The 23,655-nt window shown below is 42.8% G+C and overlaps 1 protein-coding gene across 14 annotated transcripts in view; it reads left to right on the top strand.

Annotated features, from left to right (window-relative positions):
• PROM1 (prominin 1) overlaps positions 1–23,655 on the top strand; it is a 249,618-nt gene that overhangs the window by 116,786 nt on the left and 109,177 nt on the right. For all 14 annotated transcript variants that reach the window (XR_008888451.1, XR_008888453.1, XR_008888450.1 and 11 more), the window contains exons 3-6: positions 2,636–2,694; positions 5,034–5,060; positions 15,051–15,256; positions 18,154–18,274. Coding sequence is in view for 5 of the 14 variants with exons in the window: in XM_056555187.1 (XP_056411162.1) it covers positions 2,636–2,694; positions 5,034–5,060; positions 15,051–15,256; positions 18,154–18,274 (413 nt within the window). In the remaining 9 variants the exon portion in view is untranslated. The remainder of the gene's footprint in view (positions 1–2,635; positions 2,695–5,033; positions 5,061–15,050; positions 15,257–18,153; positions 18,275–23,655) is intronic.

Below are 23,655 nucleotides of genomic sequence, written 5' to 3'. Positions count from 1 at the left end.
TTGGTTTAATTCCATCACATAGAGAGGCAGCTCAACTAAACAAAAACAGCAGCAAAAAACACAAGTATGTGAATTTGTCTGCATAAGAAATAAAATTATGGACGCCTGCCCCTGGATGCATAGATACCAATATTCTGAAATTGTGTGGGGTTTATATAAAACTCCCCCCTTATGTGACACGGACCACGATTGATGGAAAGTATGGGGGTGACTGATCGTACTTTCTAGCCTAGGGATGATGTGGGACCCATATCACATCAGACCCATCTCCATTGGAACCCACAAACTAACCATGTTAGAGGGCTGGATGAAACCCATGCAAATGTATTAATTCCAAGCAGATGTTTTAAACCAAGTTCCCCAGTGCTGCAAGGCAAGAATGCTAACCATTGAGCCACCTCACTACCAGTCCTAGACTATGATATCGAGGGAAGTTGTTTGAAACCACAGTACCCACAGAAGGGGTTATCCAGCTATTGGTGGGGGGGGGGGGGGGGCTTGTCCTCAGTGCACAGAGCCCTGCTTGTTCTCACTGCAGAGAACCCTGCTTGTCCTCAGTGTACAGGGCCCTGCTTGTCCTCAGTGCACAGAGCCCTGCTTGTCCTCACTGCACAGGGCCTTGCTTGTCCTCAGTGTACAGGGCCCTGCTTGTCCTCAGTGTACAGGGCCCTGCTTGTCCTCAGTGTACAGGGCCCTGCTTGTCCTCAGTGTACAGGGCCCTGCTTGTCCTCAGTGTACAGGGCCCTGCTTGTCCTCAGTGTACAGGGCCCTGCTTGTCCTCAGTGTACAGGGCCCTGCTTGTCCCCAATGTACAGAGCCCTGCTTGTCCTCAGTGGGCTCTATAGCTGCACGGACAAAAATGTACACATTTTTTTTTACCAATGTATATTACAAATATATATATGTTATTTTCTACATTATATAAAATGTTTTTTTTTTTTTTTATGACAGGTACACTTTAAGATTTTTAAATAGAAATAATTTACAAATTTGTATAACTTTTTGACATTTTCTTTCCTCCAGAGTACCCCTTTAATTATGTTAAAGGGGTACTCCGGTGGAATTTTTTTTTACTCAACTGGTACCAGAAAGTTAAACCGTTGTAAATTACTTCTATTAAAAAAAATCTTAATCCTTCCAGTACTTATTAGCTGCTAAATTCTACAGAGGAAATTATTTTCTTTTTGGAACACAAAGCTCTCTGCTGGCATCACAAGCACAGTGCTCTCTGCTGACCTCTCTGTCCATTTTAAGAACTGTCCAGAGTTGGAGAAAATCCCCATAACAAACATATGCTGTTCTGGTCAGTTCCTAAAATGGACAGAGATGTCAGCAGAGAGCACTGTGCTTGTGATTCAGCAGAGAGCTCTGTGTTCCAAAAAGAAAAGAATTTCCTGTGTAGTATTCAGCAGCTAATAAATACTGGAAGGGTTAAATTTTTTTAATAGAAGTAATTTACAAATCTGTTTAACTTTCTGGCACCAGTTGATTAAAAAAAAAAAAAAAAAAAAAAAAAAGTTTTCCACCGGAGTACCCCTTTAATGTTTTTCTTACTAAGGAGAGACAGAAGCAGTGGGCATGTTGAACTTTTTATTCATTCCCACAGGAGATAACCCGCTGCCATAGGTGTCTGGCAGCAGCTTATTTCCTTTTTCCCTATGAAATATACGTACACTCATAACTGAGCCAAACATATAAGGAGAGATCATTGTTGGACAAACACTCTTATGTTCAGTATCTCATGTATATTATAAGCTTAAGAATCATTGTATGGATATACTGGATATATACAACAACTACTACAGCTCAGAATAAAATAGCATTTTCCTAATGTAAGCATGGCAAGTACAGATGAGCAAACTTCCAGTAATTCGATTCGTCACGAACTTCTCGGCTCGGCAGTTGCTGACTTTAGCCTGCATAAATGAGTTCAGCTTTCAGGTGCTCCGTTGGGCTGGAAAAGGTGGATGCAGTCCTAGAAGAGAGTCTCCTAGGACTGTATCCACCTTTTCCAGCCCACCAGAGCACCTGAAAGCTGAACTCATTTATGCAGGCTAAAGTCAGCAACTGCTGAGCCGAGAAGTTTGTGACGGATCGAATTACTGTAACTTCGCTCATCTCTAATGGCAAGTATTATAGAGGTTTTGCAACGTTATCCAGTAAATGGACAATGGCGCCACCTGCTGGCTATAGTTATTTTAAACCGTGACTGGTGAACGGACTGCGATAAATAAGATGTTTTTCCTAAACTCTGTGTCTTCTATATATCCTGACTTGCTGTAAAGCAGAATGCAAGCTCTTGCTAGCCGCCATCTCATACTACCTGTAGGGGTCTTGTAGGTAAATGCGCAATTTCTTTAGCTCTTTTTTTTTTTTTTTTTTGCATAGTACAGAACTAAGTTCCCTCTAAACCAATGGTCTCCAAACTGCGGATCTCCAGTTGTTGCAAAACAACAACTCCCAGCATGCCCGGACAGCCAACGGCTGTCCGGGCATGCTGGAAGTTGTTGTTTTGCAACATCTTTAGGGCCACAGTTTATTGTATGGAAATACAGGCCGGCTATATCTTGTTAAATAAGAATATATTCTGCTCTGTGATAGATCACTGACCTACCTCCTGTTTGTTCTATTTCAGACTTAGTGAAACGAATAGCGGAGCAGAAGTTTGGTGAAGCGCGCAATGACTATCAAAAGGTAATTTATACGGTATCCCTGCGTTTTACAGCTGTACATGTTTGCTGTGTGATCGACACAACTGTGGAGGACATGTAGAGAATTCCCTAAAAACAATGGCCAGAAGTATTTTTCATAGTCAGTGACTCGCTACTGTTAACTTTATGTTGTATTCTTCTTTAAAGGGACACTAAATATACTTAAGAGAGAAAAAAAAAAACACAATAGCAATATTGGCCATGCTATCAACCAACATTAGAACCAAAATGGCAAGTGAGAAGAAACAAAAAAAAATTTTCTCCATTACAGAATGAATTTACCCACAGTCCTGGGCCTGAGTGCACCCTCTGTGCCTCTATAGTTATGCCCCTGCAAAAGGGTGACAAAGTATTGGCGATGTGTTTAATAAGGCATCCAATTGGCCTCCCTCTAAATCAGGGTTTCCCAACCAGGGTGCCTCCAGCTATTACAAAACTAAAGCTCACAGCGATATGAAGAGTAGAGTGCTCCTCTAGCTAACATGTAGATAAAGGTAGACTCTGTAGGTGTAAAGAAGCAGAAATCACACACTCCTCAGCATTAGTGTCTGTCAGGGAGAAGAGATCCCTCACGGGATAATGTGTTCATAAATGAGAGCAAGTGAAATCAGCTCCTCGATACAGACACCTTACAGGGGACATGTCCACATGGGAAAAGTCTGAAACTAGGAGCAGTTTGTAAAATACACATGAAAAATCTGCAACAGGGCCCCATATGCCAATTATTTTACTGCTCCCTTATGGGGAAGATGTGCTTTGGGGCCCCCTTAGGCACCAGTCCCCCCGTGTGACTGCTCCCTCAATAATAATAATGATGCATACCACATCACTGTTTACTGTTCACGAGCCTGGACTCTAGGACTGCATAGTATCACCACTTAAAGGCATACTCCGGTGGAAAACATTTTTTTTTTTTTTTTTATCAACTGGTGCCAGAAAGTTACACAGATTTGTAAATTACTTCTATTAAAAAATCTTAATCCTTCCAGTACTTATCAGCTGCTGTATGCTCCAGAGGAAGTTCTTTTCTTTTTGAATTTCTTTTCTGTCTGACAACAGAAGCAAATCCCCACAGCCAGCCTCACCTGCTCTTGACAGTTCCTGACATGGACAGAGGTGTCAGCAGAGAGCACTGTGGTCAGACAGAAAAAAAAATCAAAAAGAAAAGATCTTCCTCTGGAGCATACAGCAGCTGATAAGTACTGGAAGGATTAAGATTTTTTTTTTTTTTTTTATAGAAGTAATTTACAAATCTGTGTAACTTATTGTCACCAGTTGATTTAAAAAAAAATGTTTTCCACCGGAGTACCCATTAAACTTTGTGTAAGAACAGGAGTCAGGAGGTGGAAAATACTCACCTGCTCTTTGCTCCTCTCTGTTTGCAGGCCTAGACCGGCATCTTCATTGCGCCCTCTAGTGTCCATTTAGTAATCACTAAAGTGCTGCAGAGGAAACCCCTGCAAATGATCACTAGAGGCCGCTGTAAAAAAAAAAAAAAAAAAAAAAAAATCATTACGGCCTGGCTGCTCAGCCTATAAAATTAAAAATACAAAAATTTAACTAATCAGATTTTTCTGGTGAAATTTGGATTCATTCTGCTTGGCTCATCACTAGTTGTTTGCCTTTCTTCAGACTCTTCTAAGGTACGGTATATCTCCTAAATAGGATTTCTGTCTGAGGTATTTATGGCATATCCTATTGTTTTCCAACCAGTGTGCCTCCAGCTGTTGCAAAACTACAACTCCCAGCATGCCCGGACAGCCTTTGGCTGTCCGGGCATGCTGGGAGTTGCAGTTTTGCAACACCTGGAGGAACGCTGGTTGGAAAACACTGGCCTACCCACAAGTTATTACAGCTTTTTCTTCTGTTTCCATATATCCTAAAAACCTGAATGGAGGCTTTTGCTTTTCCCTGTGAATATGCCTATGATGTCTCAGATAAAATAATGTTAAAGTACTAATTACCATGAGAAGATGCAATGATCAAGCTAAATTAGTTGTCACCCAGACACAAAAAGGAGAAAATCATTATAAACTATAAACATGTAGTATGTAAATGCATAGTCTACAGCAGTGGTCTCCAAACTCTGGACCTCCAGCTGTTGCAAAACTACAACTCCCAGAATTGTGGGCTGTTGGCTGTCTGGGTATGCTGGGAGTTGTAGTTTTGCAGCATCTGATCTATATGCTGTAAATGTGTATCTGACCTCATGCTTATTTATGAGCCATGTATTCAATGTAGTCATCCATGAAATTTTTAACCTGATATTGAGCTTGTTGCATCTTTCTTACATGCCGCCCACCACTGCTGTGCCCTCTGCAGCCGGAGAACGTTGTCCTGACTCTGCAGGTAATGCCATCTAGTTATCTTGTAAACCAGATACATATCAGTGGGACATCTAATGCTCTATGAGCTCTCGCAGAGAGGGCACCATTCAGCTCTCTCTCAATATTTAATGGCAGCATTGACAACATAGGAAGTGCCTGTGTTGAAATGTCCTACATCCAGTGCAAAGACATACTGGAGGAGACAGTCGGTAGGAATAGTTTATAATCAGAGATGAGTAAATTTTTGAAAATTTTGATTCGGACGATTCACCAAATTTTCCTAAAACATTTGGTTAGGTCTGAATTTATTCGCAGCAAATCGCTATTAATACAGCTATTTCTGGACTACGGAGAGCCTCAATAAGGGGTGTAGAGCACTTTGTCTTGTTGTAACACTAATAGGGAGTGTGCTGGGTTAGTGAAATAATACTGTTATTCAGTATGATATGCAGATTACAGCCATCGCTATTAGAATCACTGCCGCACAGCGTCTGGATGTGGCAGCAGGAAGTCCACATGGCTTTGGAGCCAGACCACAAATGAAGAGATTAAAGAGATTTTTTAATGTAATTTTTATTTAATTTATTTTTAATTTAATTTTTTTTAAAATCTTTTCTTGAGGACCCACTCTGGTGAGCATTGAGCTGGCGGTCAGCCACGATGCAAGCTACCACCTGTTCCAGCCCCTGCCTCTAAGCAACCCCCCCCCCCTTCGACTGTCCTACTCTGTGTGGAACTGCGAATGTTTAATTAAATCAGTTATGGTTCATTGTTATCGCTCCAATCTGTTTTATTGGATCCTTGTGGTAATTCTAGAGGTAATATTTGACGACGACCATGGAGCCAAAGCCTTGAAAAGATTACATAGATTTTTTTTAAATTTAAATAGAAGATGTTGAATAGATTCACAAGTTTAATGTGCCAGCAGCATCAGGAGATCAAATGGCGGCACAATGACAGAGCCTGATAATTGGAATGAGCAAACTTTAAATCCTTTTTTTGAGGGCATTGGAAGGGAAGGCATGTCTGGTGCCAGTAGCTGCGGTAATTCCACCTCCAATAGTGTATAATTGCTGCAGTGTAAACTATAACAAAGCTCCTAGTTGTATCTTTAAATCGAGCTGGCAGTCTGCCGCGAGGCCAGCTACCGCCTGTCACAGCCCCTGCCTCTCAGCGCACCCCCATGCTCTTAGTGTCCACCTGAAAAGGGAGGGACTGCAATACCAGCAACTTGGACAGGAGCATATTCAGCTTCTGTGCCATTGGATGAGTGGGCACATAAATCTAGAAGTGGCTGCAGGGAAAAAGATGGCGGTCCTCCGTGAGGCGAGCTACCTCCTGTTCAAGCCCCTGCCTCTCCTCACAAGTTTAATGTCCCGGGTGCCTGAAGCGTTTACTTTCAACTAATACTGTATGACCACAAAACCCAATATAACAAGGAGTCACATGGCGGCACAATGACAAAGCCTAGAGGTGGCGGCAGCCCGACGAGACCATAGGGCCTCACAAAAGAAAAGATTAAAGATATTTAGTAAAATTTAAATTGAAGATTTAAAATAGATTAAGATAAAGTTTAGAATAACATTTTATAAAAGTTTAATTTAAGGTACCAACAGCATGAAGAGACCATAATGTGGCAGAATGACACAGCCTGGAATTGGTAGCATCAAGAGGAGACCATATAGTGACAGAATGACCCAGCCGGGGGTGGCAACACCCTGACAAGACCATAGGGCCTCACAATTGAAAAGATTAACCCCTTAAGGACGCAGCCCTTTTTCACCTTAAGGACTGAGCCCTTTTTCGCAATTCTGACCACCGTCACTTTACAAATTAATAACGCGAAAACGCTTTTACCGAATATTCTGATTCTGAGATTGTTTTTTCGTGACATATTCTACTTTATTTTGGTGGTAAATTTTCGGCATTAATTGCATCCTTTTTTTGGTGAAAAATCCCCAAATTTCATGAAAATTTTGCATTTTTCTAACTTTGAAGCTCTCTGCTTGTAAGGAAAATGGATATTCCAAATACATTTTATTTTTCTTCACAAACACAATATGTCCACTTTATGTTGGCATCATAAAATGGACATACTTTTGCTTTTTGAAAAAATTAGAGGGCTTCAAAGTAGAGCAGCAATTTTCAAAAATGTCATGAAAATTGCTAAATCTGAAGGGACAGATGTTACAGAACTACAATTCCCAGCATGCCCGGGCAGTCGAGGCATGCTGAGAGTTGTAGTTTGGCAACATCTGGAGGGCTACTGTTTGGGCACCACTGTGACCCTCCAGATGTTGCAAAACTACAACTCCCAGCATGCCCAGACAGCCTTTGGCTCTCTGGGCATGCTGGGAGTTGCAGTTTGGCCCCCCTAGTGGTTGCCACAGTAAAGATCGATTTACTTTCACTTTCAATTCCGCCCCCCCCCCCCCCCCCCCCCCACTGTCGATTCCCTACCTGATCAGGATCCTGCAGGCTCCAGCGAAGATCCCAGGTCCCCAGGCATCTTCTCCTGCAGGTACGGCCTCCATCTTCTTCCCAGAGCCCCTCGACATCCAGGGGCGGGCAGAACGGGGGTTGCCATGGCAACCCCCTGTCCTGCGCTGCCATTGGTCAGAACTCCGTTCTGAGTAATGGCAGGGGATAGGAGTAGATCGCAGCTTTGCGATCTCACTCCAATCCTTTAGGCTGATCGGGGGTGTTGCTGACAACTCCGATCAGCCCTATTTTCCGGGTGATCGGGTCACCAGAGACCCGATCAGCCCGGAATTGGAGAAAATCGCATGTCTGAATTGACATGCGATTTTCTCCGATCGCCGACATGGGGGGGTCTCAGGACCCCCCTGGGCGATGTGCCAGGGTGCCTGCTGAATGATTTCAGCAGGCATCCGGCTCCGGTCCCCAACCGGCTAGCGGTGGGGATCGGATTTCCCACGGGCGTATGGATACGCCCTCGGTCCTTAAGGACTCGGAATGCAGGGCGTATCCAAACGCCCTGCATCCTGAAGAGGTTAAAGATGTTTAGGAAAATTTTAATTGAAGATTTAAAATTCATTAATATTCATTCAAATAGCCAGCAGCATGAGGAGACCAAAATGTGGCAGAATGACACAGCCTGGAGGTGGCGACAGCCTGACAAGACCATAGGGCCTCACAATTGAAAAGATTAAAGTTATTTAGGAAAATTTTAATTGAAGATTTAAAATAGATTAAGATAAAGTTTCATTTAATGTGCCAGCAGCATGAGGAGACCACATGGCCACAGTGTATCGGAGTCCTCTGTCTTCCTCATCACCCTGTAGCTCCACAGCTTGCTCCTCCTCTCCTGTCAGATGACTATAAAAACCACCCATTTCACAAAACCTTGCCTGTTCTCCACAGTCCCCCTCCCACTACTCCTACAGTTCAGCCCCCACAGGGCTCATGTGGCTTCGAGATGTTGGCGCCACGTCTCCAGTGCAATGACTAGCCATCGTTTCCAACATGTGTTGTAGGAAATGAAGCAGTGGAATGACGTTGTTCATTCTGTAATCCTGGAGAAAATGGCAGGTGTCACGTATGAGCTGCCACTGGTTGACATTAAAGTTACACAGGGGAGTCACCCTATTCGCTTGGATCATTAAGAAATCGGTGATGGCTTCGACTATTCTCTGTTCATATAGTCTGTCCAACATATGGAGGTTGGAATTCCAACGTGTGGAAACGTCGCAAATCAGACTGTTGGGGATACCGTTCTGACGCTGCAGCTCAAGGAGGGTGTGCTTTGCGGTATACGAGTGGCTGAAGTGCATGCAAAGTTTCCATCCTATTGTTAGGATGTCTTGCAGATGGGGGTAACACTTCAGGAATTGCTTGACAACCAGATTGAACACGTGTTCCATGCAGAGCACATGGCTCAGGCTTCCTTGACGCAGAGCAGACAAGATGTTCTTCCCATTGTCGGTCACCATGGTTCCCATTTCCAGTTTTTGTGGAGTAAGCCATGATTCGATTTCTTGATGAATCACTGTTAGCAGTGCCTCCCCTGTGTGACTCCGTTCGCCATGGCAAACCATGTGAAGAACAGCTTGACACCTCCATGCCCTGCACACATGGTATGCTGGAGGGGCATTGAGACTTGTTCATGCAGTGGAGGCTGAGGACATGGTGGAGGATGAGGAGGCGGAGTTGCACACTGTCACAGAACCAACTGCCCGAGAGAGTGGAGGCGAAAGCGGTGTGACCTGCCCAAGTTGCTGTTTTGGCTGTGCAGGAACCATATTCACCCAGTGGGCCGTAAAGGACATGTATTGTCTCTGACCATAGTTACAGCTCCACACGTCGGCGCTGCCGTGCACTTTGGTACACTTTGGTAGAGTGGGGTGGTGGGTGTTAATACCAGTACCCGGTGACTAAGGTGAAAGAAGGAGAACTTGGCATCAGATGTGTGACATCAGGTGGGTGGCAGGATCAGAATAGTAGTTGAGGCAGGTAGGCAGAAGAAAATGGTCTCTTTTGGCAAAGTGTTGGTGTACACAAGGAAGTATTGAGGATATGCATTAGCTAAAACGTAACTTTTCGTAGGATAAAATATATGGACCCAAAAATGTTTGAAATCTAAGAAAAGGAAAGGTGTGCAAAAAACACCATGTGCCCCCTACCACCAAGTACTGATGCGATGCAAAGACCTTTTAGGTGGAAGGGAGCAATGTATGGTCCATTGTAACAGGTGGGGGAAAACACTTCACCTGTTAGGCCCTACTCTTGCATTATTAATTCCCTTCTTGGCAAGTGTTACTCTGCCTAAAAAGGATGGCCCCACACAGGAACCTCTCCCTATTTCCACCTAAAAACACTGCCATTTCCCAGGGTTTTTAGGTGGAAAAAGGGAGAGGTTCCTGTGTGGGGCCGCCCTTTTTAGGACCAGTAACAACTGCCTCCAAAAGGTGAAAGGGAACAACGTATTGTACCAGGTAAGGGTAAAAACTTCCCCTGTAAGGCCCTAATCTCGCCCTATTCCCTTTTTGGCAAGTGTTACTCGCCCCAAACAGGAACCAATCCCTATTTCCAACTAAAAACCCTGGGAAATGGCAGTGTTTGTAGGGGGAAATAGGGAGAGGTTCCTGTGTGGGGCCGCCCTTTTTAGGGTGAGTAACACTTGCAAAGAAGGGAATTAATAATGCGAGAGTAGGGCCTTACAGGGGAAGTTTTAACCCCCACCGGTTACAATGGACCATATGTTGTTCCCTTCCACCTTTTTAGAGGTCTTTGCAATACTTGGTGGTGTAGGTGGCACATGGTGTTTTTTGCACACATTTCCTTTTGTTAGATTTCCAAAAATGTTTGGGTATATATTTTATCCTAAGAAAAGTCAAGTTTTAGCTAATGCATATCATCGACACTTACTTGTGGTCTAATGCGGAGGAATTTCTGTAACTGGGTGGGGACCAGCACCTTTAATTATGTTTTGCAGTATCCATGGCAGCACAATGAGAGAGCCTGGAGGTGGTAGCATCAGCATGAGGAGACCATATGGCGGCATAATGACAGAGCCTAGAGATGGCAGCAGCAGCATGAGGGCCATGCCAACTGAGGGTTGAGTCTGAGGAACCCACCGACTGTTGACTGAGGGTGTCGGATGTCATTTGGGATGAAGTGGATGACCGAGTGAACCAATCAATCACGGCTGCTGGGTTGCTGGTCGAGACACGACTACTAGCTGACACCAGAAGCTCAGACATCTGCAACTCCTGTTGCCACACACCCCTATTCTGCTGCGACCTCTGCCTGCACCTGATGAATTTAGGCCTCTGCCACTCCTCTGTTCATGTCCTGGCACTTCTCTACCTGACATACTTATACACCAGCTGAGTGCGTAATATGTTACACTTATGAGAGAAGGAGAATGCGCTCCACTACGCTTAAAACTGTATTAGACTACAGAAACAAGGGTGTAGCTTTGGCTGCCCAGTACAGTATTATTAGGCACTAATAGCAGGTGACAATTGGCCCCTTTAAGCTTTAGAGTTGCTGTACACCCCACTGCAGCAGTGGAGTTGCTGTGTATTACACCCAAAAGTGTACTTTCTCTCCAGTTAGCTTTTAGAAAAGCCATTTAAACCGAGGTTCATTTACTTTTTCTTTCTGCACTATGGACGTTTACTCAATATGTTTAATAAAAGACATTAACAGTACAACATCTCATATGTTATTAGTTTAGTTTGATTGTGTTTGGCTATAATTAAAGGGGTACTCTGCTTTATACCTCTTATCCCCTGTCCAAAGATTGGGAGGGTCCCGCTGCTGGTGAACTCTGCTCCATGCCCGATGACTGGCGATGCAGGCCGCCACGCCCCCTCCATTCAAGTCTATGGGAGGAGGTGTGACGGCTCTGTACTGACATCACAAACTCGGCAGGACCCCCGCGATCTAACATCTTATCCCCTATCCTTTGGATGTGTTCAGTGCAGTACCCCTTTAAGACTTAATTAGACCTCAGCAAAAAGAAAGAGGGCATTATTCCCCCTTGTGCACCAGACCATGGGTGCGGCTGTTACCTTTGAACCCCATAAAACTGGTTTAATTTCTCTCCTGAGGCTATGTTCACACAGTGGAATTTCCATGCAGAATTCTGCCAAATTCCGCTGGAAATTCCACCGAAATTTTACTGCTCCTTGTGTTCAATGGGATTCCGCTGACCCATTCACACAGCGGGATTTCCTCAGGCGGAAAATTCACATTCCACAAAAGACCTGCCTTTAATTTAGCAGAATTCCGCATCTGAATCCCATTAAAGGGGTACTCCCGTGGAAAACTTTTTTTTTTTAATCAACTGGTGCCAGAAAGTTAAACAGATTTGTAAATTACTTTTATTAAAAAATATCAATCCTTCCATTACTTATTAACTGCTGAATACTACAGAGGAATTTATTTTCTTTTTGAAACACACTGACAACACGCTGACATCATGACCGCAGTGCTCTCTGCTGACATCTCTGTCCATTTTAGGTACTGTCCAGAACAGCATATGTTTTCTATGGGGATTTTCTACTACTCTGGACAGTTCTTTAAATGGACAGAGATGTCAGCAGAGAGCACTGTGCTCATGATGTCAGCAGGGAGCTCTGTGTTCCAAAAAGAAAAGAATGTCCACTGTAGTATTCAGAAGCTAATAAGTACTGGAAGGATTAAGATTTTTAAATAGAAGTAATTTACAAATCTGTTTAACTTTCTGGTACCAGTTGATAAAAAAAAAAAAAAAAAAGTTTTCCACCGGAGTACCCCTTTAAAGTCAGTGGGCTTTGGATTTCAAAGAATTCTGTTTTGTGCGCACAGAAATTCTGTCAGAATTCTGTCCAAATTATGCTCAAATTCTGCAAATGACTGCTTTTCTGTGCAGAATTTAAGTAGAATTGCAGAATTTTCCAGTGTGTGACCATAGTCTTACTGTTGCTTATCTGCCTCGATGCATGTGAGGCTATGATACAGTGATAGTATTGAATACATCTATATCTATTAGACCATATAACTGGATAAAGTTTAAAGTACATTAATAAACATTCAATATATGTATCTAGGTCATGAGTGATCTGTGAGCAAAGAGTATAGGTTATTAGGCAGGATATAAAGACAAGAATTAGTATCGCCTTTACGCCATGGCGCAGTATAGAAATATCCAGATGTCTTATTTTACTACCAATATAAATTATTTCTGATTATGGTGAATCACTTTTGACCTTGTATCCTGATGAAGGAGACCCTGGTAAAGAAACTCGATAATTGAACTTCTGGCAGAGATTACAGGAGAAAGTTTTAGATCAATGAGTTATTATACCGAGGCATGCAAGAATTTCCTTGGGAGGAATCTTACGGGGGAATACCACTCTTTAAAATTAAAGGGGTATTCCGAACTCAAGAATTCAGTAGATAGGGGATAACAGTCTAATTGATGGGGGGCTGACTGCTGGAAGTGCTGAGCTCGGAAGGGTTTGGCAGCCCCAAAGAGAATGAATAGAGTGCTGTCCTGTGATCCATTCGAATGGGGCACAGTTTATCTCAGGATCTGTCAGGGTCACTATCCTTTCCGGTAGTGACTTTTTGAGTTGGGATTACCCGTCTAAAGTTTTTTTTAAATACTATAATTAATTAATTCTTATTCTGAAAACTTTTAAAAGGGGTTGTCCAGCAAAAGTTACAACCTGTGTATGGTGTCAAAAAGTATAATAAAGCCACTTACTAGTAAAATATTTTTACCCATACTGCACAGATCTCTTCGTATCAGCTATACTGTCTGGCTTTTAGTTGTGACATCACCTCACACTCTCTGAATGCAGAGCTCCTGTCCCTCCTTCCACTTCCCCTCCTGTCTGCTAGGGGACAAGACAAGTGATGGGCAGGAGCTGGTGTGATTAGATAAGGCAGCAGGAAGTCTTTTTTAATCACAGTAATTTCCATCAGAACAGGTGCCTTGTCTAATTATATAATGAAGAGTAAAACCAGCGCCCCTCTTCACTAGTGTGAATATTCGTTGCGAATATCGCATATTTGCGAATATGCGAATATTACGAATTTCGCGATTAAAATTTGCTATTTCGAATATTCGTCTTTTTTTCAAACTGTTTTGAAAACTGAGCATATTGTAGGGATCTCCTTCGACTGATAAATGCAATGCTTGTATCATTTCATTAAAGACCCAGGGATGAGACTGTGAGGCGAAAGGTTTATGCATGCGAATATTCATGGGAATTCTGCCCTACTTATGCCTTTGAGCCAATGAGAGTTCTGCAAGCACAGTTGTCAGAGCTTAGCAACGTCCCTCGCATGATGTTATATGCGCAGACGAGCGAAATTTCGCTATTAATTTCGCATTCGCAATAGCAAAATTTCGCAATTCAAAAAAAAACTTCACGAATATAACAAATATTCGAATTTCACGAGTATGGGACGAATATTCGTCCTCATATTCGCGAAATATCTCGAATTCAAATATGGCATATGCCGCTCATCACTACTCTTCACATCACTGGTCTCATCCCGAGCAGACAAGAGCGGAGGGGGGAGCAGGGATGGGAGCACTGCATTCACAGCCTGAGACTTGATGTCACAGCTACAAGCAAAATAACCTTGATGATATGGAAGATCTGTGCACTATGACTATAAACAATATATTAGTAAGTTACTTTTTTACAGTTTATGACACAGGTTGTTTCTTTATTAGGACAATCCCCTTAATTACAAAGTCTAAGACAGTGCTTCCCAACATGGTGCCTCCAGCTGTTGCAAAACTACAACTCCCAACAGTTTGGCTGTCTGGGCATGCTTGGAGTTGAAGTTTTGAAATGACTGGAGACACACTGGTTGGGAAACTCTGGTCTAAGGGGTTGGTCTAATCACAAAACAGTGGACACCATGCTTAAGTTATGACCCTGTTGTAGTGCAGGATTACCAATGTGATTCCTTCACCATAGAGGATAAAAGCATCCTGGACAACCTCTATAAACCAGTGTAACAATACTAACAAACACAAAACAGAGGGCACTGCTGTAAAGAGGGACCGACACCTATATCCCAGCTGTATAACAGCATATCATATGGAGCCTAACGAACTGTCACTGTGGCCACGCGGAGTCCTAGTGCCCTTGAGTCCGGGGTTGCTGAGGACCAAGAAATCCAAAGTCACTCAACAATATACAAATAAAGATAAACAGGTACCCGCACTCAACCCAAGGAAACAGCAGACCGACTCTCCTGGACTCTAGGATATACCCGGCATCAAGCTGGTAGCAGGGCGCTCAGAGTGGAGGCAACTGTCGGCAAAGTTTCGCGCAGAGACGCGCTTCTTCCGGCCTCATACGAGGCTGGAAGAAGCGCGTCTCTGCGCGAAACTTAAAAAAATGAACATTGTATAATGAACATTGTATAAAAAGGGCACAAAAATCTCTATGGGGCTCTTGGTTATTTGATAGATGTGGTTGATGTTACACTTCTTATGATACTGGCTATTGATGATATGTTTCTGCTGATATTCCAGACCATACACTATGAGATCGGCTTCATTGTGGCCGCTGCTCTGGGACTCCTCTTCTTCTTCTTGATGCCTCTGGTCGGATTGTGTTTCTGTATGTGTCGATGTTGCGATAACTGTGGAGGAGAAATGCATCAAAGACACAAGAAAAATGCAGAATGCCAGAGAGGATGCCTTGCCACCTTCCTCTTTGTGACGGCAATGATAATAAGGTCTGTGCTGGGTGCTCATGATACCATTTAAGATGTCTGTTGTCTAATTTAGGAAATTCTTTAAGAAAATAGCGGGGAGTAAAGCACATTGCTATCTTCCTAATCTGCAAACCTTGTGCACGTTTCAATGGGTTCATTACACAAATGGAGATGTATTGGACATCAGGCCTCCTGTTCCTCTATCCTACACAGTTTATACAGTCAGAGCTATACATGGTGTGATCTTATTCTTAACACAGTAATAAGGGTACACTATGTATGTGCCCAGACCTTGGCACTGATATTTCAATGTGCTGTGTCCTCATCACCACATACAGCCTTGTACCACAAGCGGGCATGATGCTTCCTCACAATGAGGAGGACACAGCACGTATCCGCAAAATGCTTAAGAGAAGAATAGGAATTTTAATGAAAGGAGGTGGATGATAGGGCCAGTGGGGGAAGAGCAGTAAACCAAAGGGCTGGGGAAGGCCCGAGTGGACCAAGAAGGTCATTTACATATTAGGAGTTTTGTCTATAACTCAGGAATGGCGCAATAGATCTGAAAAAGGTAACATGCATTGGAACCAGTATCCCCCACACTATTATCCTGGTTAAGAAGGTTAGTGTGGGTGATGCTCCTGTCAGTTATCTTTTAAAAGTGCCCCTTTTGAGTCAATCGTTTCCTCCCTCCTCAACCTTAATAGTGTCCTTTTTTTGTCAGTATTTCTCCTCCATTAGAAATGTTGGTAACTCTTCACCCTTAATAATGCCGCTTTGATCAATAATTCCCCTTTATCGGGTAGGTTGGTCCCTCCTCAACCTTAATAGTTCCCCTTTTGGGTCAATATTTCTCCTTCATTAGGAATGTTGGTCCCTCTTCACTCTTAAAGGGGCACTCCAGTGGAAAACTATTTATTTTAAATCAACTGGTGCCGGAAAGTTAAACAGATTTGCAAATGACGTCTTTTAAATAATCCTAATCCTTCTAGTAGTTATCAGCGGCTCTATACTACAGAGAAAGTTATTTTCTTTTTGAATTTCTTTCCAGGCTGACCACAGTGCTCTCTGCTGACACCTCTGTCCATTTCAGGAACTGTCCAGAGAAGGAGAGGTTTGCTTTGGGAATTTGCTCCTACTCTGGATAGTTCCTGACAAAAACATTTTTTTTTTCTCAAATCAACTGGCTCCAGAAAGTTAAACAGATTTGTATATTACTTCTATTAAAAAATCTTAATGCTTCCAGTACTCATCAGCTGCTGTATGCTCCAGGGGAAGTTGTATTTCTTTCTGGAATTCTTTTCAGTCTGACCACAGGGCTCTCTGCTGACACCTCTGCCCATGTCAGGAACTGTCCCGAGCACAAGCAAATCCCCATTGCAAATCTCTCCTGCTCTGGACAGTTCCTGATACGGACAGAGAGCACTGTGGTCCGACTAAAAAGAACTCCAGAAAGAACTACATCTTCCTCTGGAGCTGATAAGTACTGGAAGGATTAAGATTTTTAAATAGAAGTAATTTACAAATCAGTTTTTTCTGGCATCAGTCGATTTAAAAAAAAAAAAAATTCCACTGGAATACCCCTTTAATAATGCCAATTTTGGGTCAATAATTCCCTGCCATTAGGCAGGTAGGTCCCCCTCTGCTCCAACAAACATGGGGGAAAAAAATACTTTTTTTGCCATTCCATTGTGGAGCTGCTAGTTCCTCTCCGCCAACCCCCCAAATCTGGTGTAGACAGCAGGTTGCTGTGACATCATTGGGCGCTGACATCCTAAGTCATTTTGAATCTTTTATAGGCATATGAAAAGTATAATCGGGGGAATCATGAATAAGCAGATGGGCAGCATAGTGGCTCAATGGTTAGCACTGTTGCCTTGCAGTACTGGTGTCCTGGGTTCAAACCTTTTCAAGGACAACATCTGCAGAGTTTGTATGTTCTCCCCATGTTTTTTATGGGTTTCCTCCCTCATGTATATTTTTATATAAATAAAGAATTATCATTATTATTAGCAGACAGGTATAGCACTGAAGTAAAATCTATGGATGATAAGTACAATGCATGTATTTGGATGAAGTCACCAGCATGACCAGACTAAAGGGCCATTGTTTGCTTGCTGTTCATCTGTACAGGCAGATCTATGTACAGTATCTATGCAGATCTATGAACAGTAATTTAAAGGGGTTATCCTGAAAAAAACTTTTATATATCAACTGGCTCCAGAAAGTTTAACAGATTTGTAAATTACTTCTATTATATTTTTTTTATCCTTTCAGTACTTATGAGCTGCTGAAGTTGAGTTATTCTTTTCTGTCTAAGTTCTCTCTGATGACACCTGTCTCGGGAACTGTCCAGGGTAGAAGCAAACCTTAGCCATAGCAAACCTCTTCTACTCAGTGCAGTTCCCGAGACAAGCAGAGATGTCAGCAGAGAGCACTGTTGTCAGACAAAAAAGAACAACTCAACTTCAGCAGCTGACAATTATTGGAAGGATTAAAAAAAATGTAATAGAAGTAATTTACAGACCTGTTTAACTTTCTGGAGCCAGTTGAGATATATATATATATATATATATATATATATATATATATATATATATAATATGTATATATATATAAAAAAAAAAAAAAGTTCTTTCCTGGAATACCCCTTTAAAGATACATCCATACAAGTCTATGGAGAAATCCATAATATAGAGGCGTCTATATAGATCAGGTGAACAAACCCTGCTCCCGTGGTCCCTGAGATCAGCTTTCAATGACCAAATTTTAACGTTTATTTTAACCTATTTTATGAAATCCTGGAGACCCCCTTAATGTATAGGCTATGAAATATCTTGTCAGAACACTTGAAGTTCTCATATATAAAACATCTGCTTCTTCTTGTTGTATTCATGGTATCGTCCTGTTCCTCGCAGTCTTGGCGTCCTCTGTGCATTTGCAGCCAATCAGAATCTCACGGACCAAATTCGTGGATCAAAAAAACTGGTACAAAGCAACTTTAAGGACCTGAAGACCTTGTTGGCGGATGCTCCACTGGTACGGTACTCAGGACTTATACTTGTATAACTTCTTTAATATGATGATGACCTATACACATTTGCTGTATACAAGGTGCTAGTTTTGTGATAAGCTGATAGCTAGCTACATATAATAGCTAATACTTTTTGGTATTTTCATCTTGCAGTCACCCTAAAAGCAGTGTTTCCCAACCAGTGTACCTCCAGCTGTTGCAAAACTACAACACCCAGCATGCCCGGACAGCCAAAGGCTGTCCGGGCATGCTGGGTGTTGTAGTTTTGCAACAGCGGGAGGCACACTGGTTGGGAAACATTGCTAAAAATATTTAAAATTGTAGTTGTCACACCAAAAAAAATAGCCATTTGTACCTCTGGAAATGACCAGCAGAGGGCAGTATTAGACTAAAACATATTCTACAATGTATACAAAAAGACTATATGAATTATACATTACAATTGTATAAAATGATCCAGACCTCAAGGACTTAACCAGACCTAAAATATCTGGTACATGATGAACCCAATAATGAATATATGGTAAGGAGCTCATCCTGCTTCAAATATAGATGATTTTATTAAAATAGGAATAATACTATTTAAACACAGGAGCCTTGAGAGGAGAATAGTTAGATGTAAATACATATAAAACACCTAGTATATATGCTGTACTACTAATAGAAGAGAATGATATATAAATATAGCTCCATACACATTTAGATATAACTGTTGCCAATATATATATATATATATATATATATATATATATATATATATATATACATACAATAAAAGATAAAAAATTATATGATTTGTTTGATAAACATGTAAATGGCAGTTCAAAAATTGCAGATCCCGGAAGATTTAAAGAGAACCTGTCAATACATTGTTCCTTATGTAATTATAAGACACTTTGCTATTTACTGTTAAAATTCTCAACCTTTATACACTACTCAAAAAAATGAAGGGAACACTTAAACACTTATTTTATCCAGTCCGGGCTGCAAATAAAAGAAAACAAACTTTCTCTTGCCTGCCTGCGCGCCCCCGGAGCTCCGGTACAGGTGTTCGGTCGCCGGGCTGTTTGCTTCTTACTTCCTGTTAGCCCGGCACGTCACACGGAGCTTCAGCCTATCACCGGCTGAGGCGGGACATCGCTGCGGCCGGTGATAGGCTGAAGCTCCGTGTGACTTCCCAGGCTAACAAGAAGTAAGAATCAAACAGCCCGGCGACCGAACACCTGTACCGGAGCTCCGGGGGCGCGCTGGCAGGCAAGAGAACATTTTTTTTCTTTTTTTTGCAGCCCGGACCGGATAAAATAAGAAAAGTGTGCGCCGGACTACTTTAAACAACACAATGTAACTCCAAGTCGATCACACTTCTGTGAAATCACACTGTCCACTCAGGAAGCAACACTGGTTGACAATCAATTTCACATGCTGTTGTGCAAATGGAACAGACAACAGGTGGAAATTGTAGGCAATTAGCAAGACACCTCCAATAAAGGAGTGGTTCTGCAGGTGGTGACCACAGACCACTTCTTAGTTCCTATGCTTCGTGGCTGATGTTTTGGTCACTTTTGAATGCTGGTGGTGCTTTCACTCTAGTGGTAGCATGAGACGGAGTCTACAACCCACACAAGTGGCTCAGGTAGTGCAGTTCATCCTGGATGGCACATCAATGCGAGCTGTGGCAAGAAGGTTTGCTGTGTCTGTCAGCGTAGTGTCCAGAGCATGGGGGTGCTACCAGGAGACAGGCCAGTACATTAGGAGATGTGGAGGAGGCCGTAGGAGAGCAACAACCCAGCAGCAGGACCGCTACCTCCGCCTTTGCGCAAGGAGGAGCACTGCCAGAGCCCTGCAAAATGACCTCCAGCAGGCCACAAATGTGCATGTGTCCACTCAAATGGTCAGAAACAGACTCCATGAGGGTGGCATGAGGGCCTGACATCCACAGGTGGGGGTCGTGCTTACAGCCCAACACCATGCAGGACATTTGGCATTTGCCAGAGAACACCAAGATTGGCAAATTCGCCACTGGCGCCCTGTGCTCTTCACAGATGAAAGCAGGTTCACACTGCACATGTGACAGACGTGACAGTCTGGAGACACCGTGGAGAACGTTCTGCTGCCTGCAACATCCTCCAGCATGACTGGTTTGTCGGTGGGTCAGTAATGGTGTGGGGTGGCATTTCTTTGGGGGGCCGCACAGCCCTCCATCTGCTTGCCAGAGGAGGTAGCCTGACTGCCATTAGGTACCGAGATGAGATCCTCAGGCCCTTGGGAGACCATATGCTGGTGCGGTTGGCCCTGGGTTCCTCCTAATGCAAGACAATGGTAGACCTCATGTGGCTGGAGTGTGTCAGCAGTTCCTGCAAGAGGAAGGCATTGATGCTATGGACTGGCCCGCCCGTTCCCCAGACCTAAATCCGATTGAGCACATCTGGGACCTCATGTCTTGCTCCATCTACCATCGCCACGTTGCACCACAGACTGTCCGCTACCTCATCAGGAGTATGTCCAGGCGCTGTAGGGAGGTCATACAGGCATGTGGAGGCCACACACAACACTGAGCCTTATTTTGACTTATTTTAAGGACATTACATCAAAGTTGGATCTGCCTGTAGTGTGGTTTTCCACTTTGATTTTGAGTGTGACTCCATATCCAGACCTCCATGGGTTGATAAATTTGATTTCCATTGATAATTTTTGTGTGATTTTGTTGTCAACACATTCAACTATGACGAAAATAATTTATACGATTAGTTCATTCATTCAGATCTAGGATGTGTTATCTTAGTGTTCCCTTTATTTTTTTGAGCAGTGTATGTTTTTAATGTGATTGAAAAAACAGCCACTAGGTGGCTTTGTTCTGTTTCCTGCGCAAGTCAAACAGTTAGTTTGGTCTCCTCCCAGCCTGGTAAGAGACCAAACTATGGAAGTGCATGCAGGGCATGGTGAGGCACAGCTCTCACAGGCTTCAGTGATGTTGCGCCTGCTGGGGAACGCCCACTTTCTCCTGCTGGGAGCTCACGCAATGTGAGCCAGAGGAAAAGTAATATAGAGCTTTTTAAAGCTCAGAAAAATTTATTTAAGGGTAGGAGGGGTGTTAGGAGTAGTTAGGGAAAATAATGTGAGTTAGTTTAGAAAATATGGTTTGATGACCGGTACTCTTTAAATAATAAAACGTTTAAGATGTAGATATGATCGTCCGGTGTCTGGTATGAGTGTGTAAACACCGGACTTCAGTATTATTACTGTGTCAAATGATGTGTCAAAAAATGTTCGTAACCAGTTCTGATTAAGGCAACAGTCCTTGATGGGGCAATAATTGCTGGCATAATAATTATATAGATGGCAAGAGCCGAACAAATGCTTGCATGCAAAGAAGCAGCTTTTACTCTGTACCTCTCACCTTGCGAGACCTCTAGTCCTCTAGTTAGAGCAGGCTTGGCAGTCTGTGAGAGGTGAGCAGTTGACGGTGAGACCTGTATCACTCTTGTTCCAGGATTGTGGCTGGCGAGGACAGGAGTGGCGTCTGACGTTACAGGAGTGCAACTGGTAAGTGCTGATAGCGTTGGTAAGTGCTAAATCACAATCCTGGATTGAGTCTTCTGGAGCAATGGAGCAAACTGGAACCTTATTTGGAGCATAGCAACCCAATGGTAGCAGTGCGTCTTAGGTGTCTATACAGACTAGATACATTTCAGGGTACTAGCTGGCATGTATCAATGACCTCTTCCTCAGTTGTCAAGCAGCTGTCCTCGCCAGCCACGATCCTGGAACACGAGTGATACAGGTGTCACCGCCAACTGCTCACCTCTCGCAGACACTGCCAAGCCTGCACCAACTAGACGTCTCGCAAGGTGAGAGGTACGGAGTACCAGCTGCATCTACGCATGCTAGCATTTGTTCGGCTCCTCCCATCTTTATAATTTTTGTAAATAATGAGGACTGGGGGCTCACACTATAGATATATATATATATATATATATATATATATATATATATATATATAGTCATGGCTGTAAATGTTGGTACTCCTGAAATTTTTCAAGAAAATTAAGTATTTCTCACAGAAAAGGATTGCAGTACCACATGTTTTGCTATACACATGTTTATTCCCTTTGTGTGTATTGGAACTAAACCAAAAAAGGAGAAAAAAAAAAAGCAAATTGGACATAATGTCATACCAAACTCCAAAAATGGTCTGGGCAAAATTATTGGCACCCTTTAAAAATTGTGGAAAAATAAGGTTGTTTCAAGCATGTGATGCTCCTTTAAACTCACCTGGGGCAAGTAACAAATGTGGGCAATATAAAAATCACACCTGAAAGCAGATAAAAAGGAGAAAAGTTCAATTAGTCTTTTGCATTGTGTGTCTGTGTGTGCCACACTAAGTATTGACAACAGAAAGAGGAGAAGAGAACTGTCTGAGGCCTTGAGAACCAAAATTGATTAAATATATCAACAATCTCAAGAGATCTAGATTTGCCTTTGTCCACAGTGCGCAACATTATCAAGAAGTTTGCAACCCATGGCACTGTAGCTAATCTCCCTGGGTGTGGACGGAAGAGAAAAATTTATGAAAGGTGTCAACGCAGGATAGTCCGGATGGTGGATAAGCAGCCCCAAACAAGTTCCAAAGATATTCAAGCTGTCCTGCAGACTCAGGGAGCATCAGTGTCAGCGCTAACTATCCATGAACATTTAGATGAAATGAAAAACTATGGAAGGAGAGGCAGGAGGACCCCACTGCTGACACAGAGACATAAAAAAGCAAGACTACATTTTGCCAAAACTAACCTGAGTAAGCCGAAATTCTTCTGGTAAAACATCTTGTGGACAGATGAGACCAAGATAGAGCTTTTTGGTAAAGCACATTATTCTACTGTTTATCGAAAACTAAATGAGGCCTACAAAGAAAAGAACACAGTACCTACAGTGAAATATGGTGGAGGTTCAATTATGTTTTGGGGTTGTTTTGCTGCTTCTTGCACTGGGTGCCTTGAATGTGTGCAAGGCATCATGAAATCTGAGGATTACCAACGGATTTTGGGTCGCACAGTACATCCCAGTGTCAGAAAGCTGCATTTGCGTCCAAGATCTTGGGTCTTCCAGCAGGACAATGACCCCAAACATATGTCAAAAAGCACCCAAAAATGGATGGCAACAGAGTTCTGAAGTGGCCAGCAATGAGTCCAGATCCAAATCCCATTGAACACTTGTGGAGAGATCTAAAAATAGCTGTTGGGAAAAGGCGCCCTTCCAAAAAGAGAGACCTGGAGCAGTTTGCAAAGGAAGAGTGGTCCAACATTCCGGCTGAGAGGTGTAAGAAGCTTATTGATGGTTATAGAAAGCGACTGATTTCAGTTATTTTTTCCAAAGGGTACACAACCAAATA

Source organism: Hyla sarda, chromosome 1 (assembly GCF_029499605.1).
Source record: "Hyla sarda isolate aHylSar1 chromosome 1, aHylSar1.hap1, whole genome shotgun sequence".
NCBI classification, from domain to species: Eukaryota; Metazoa; Chordata; class Amphibia; order Anura; family Hylidae; genus Hyla; species Hyla sarda.
This window is presented reverse-complemented; position numbering and strand designations above follow the sequence as displayed.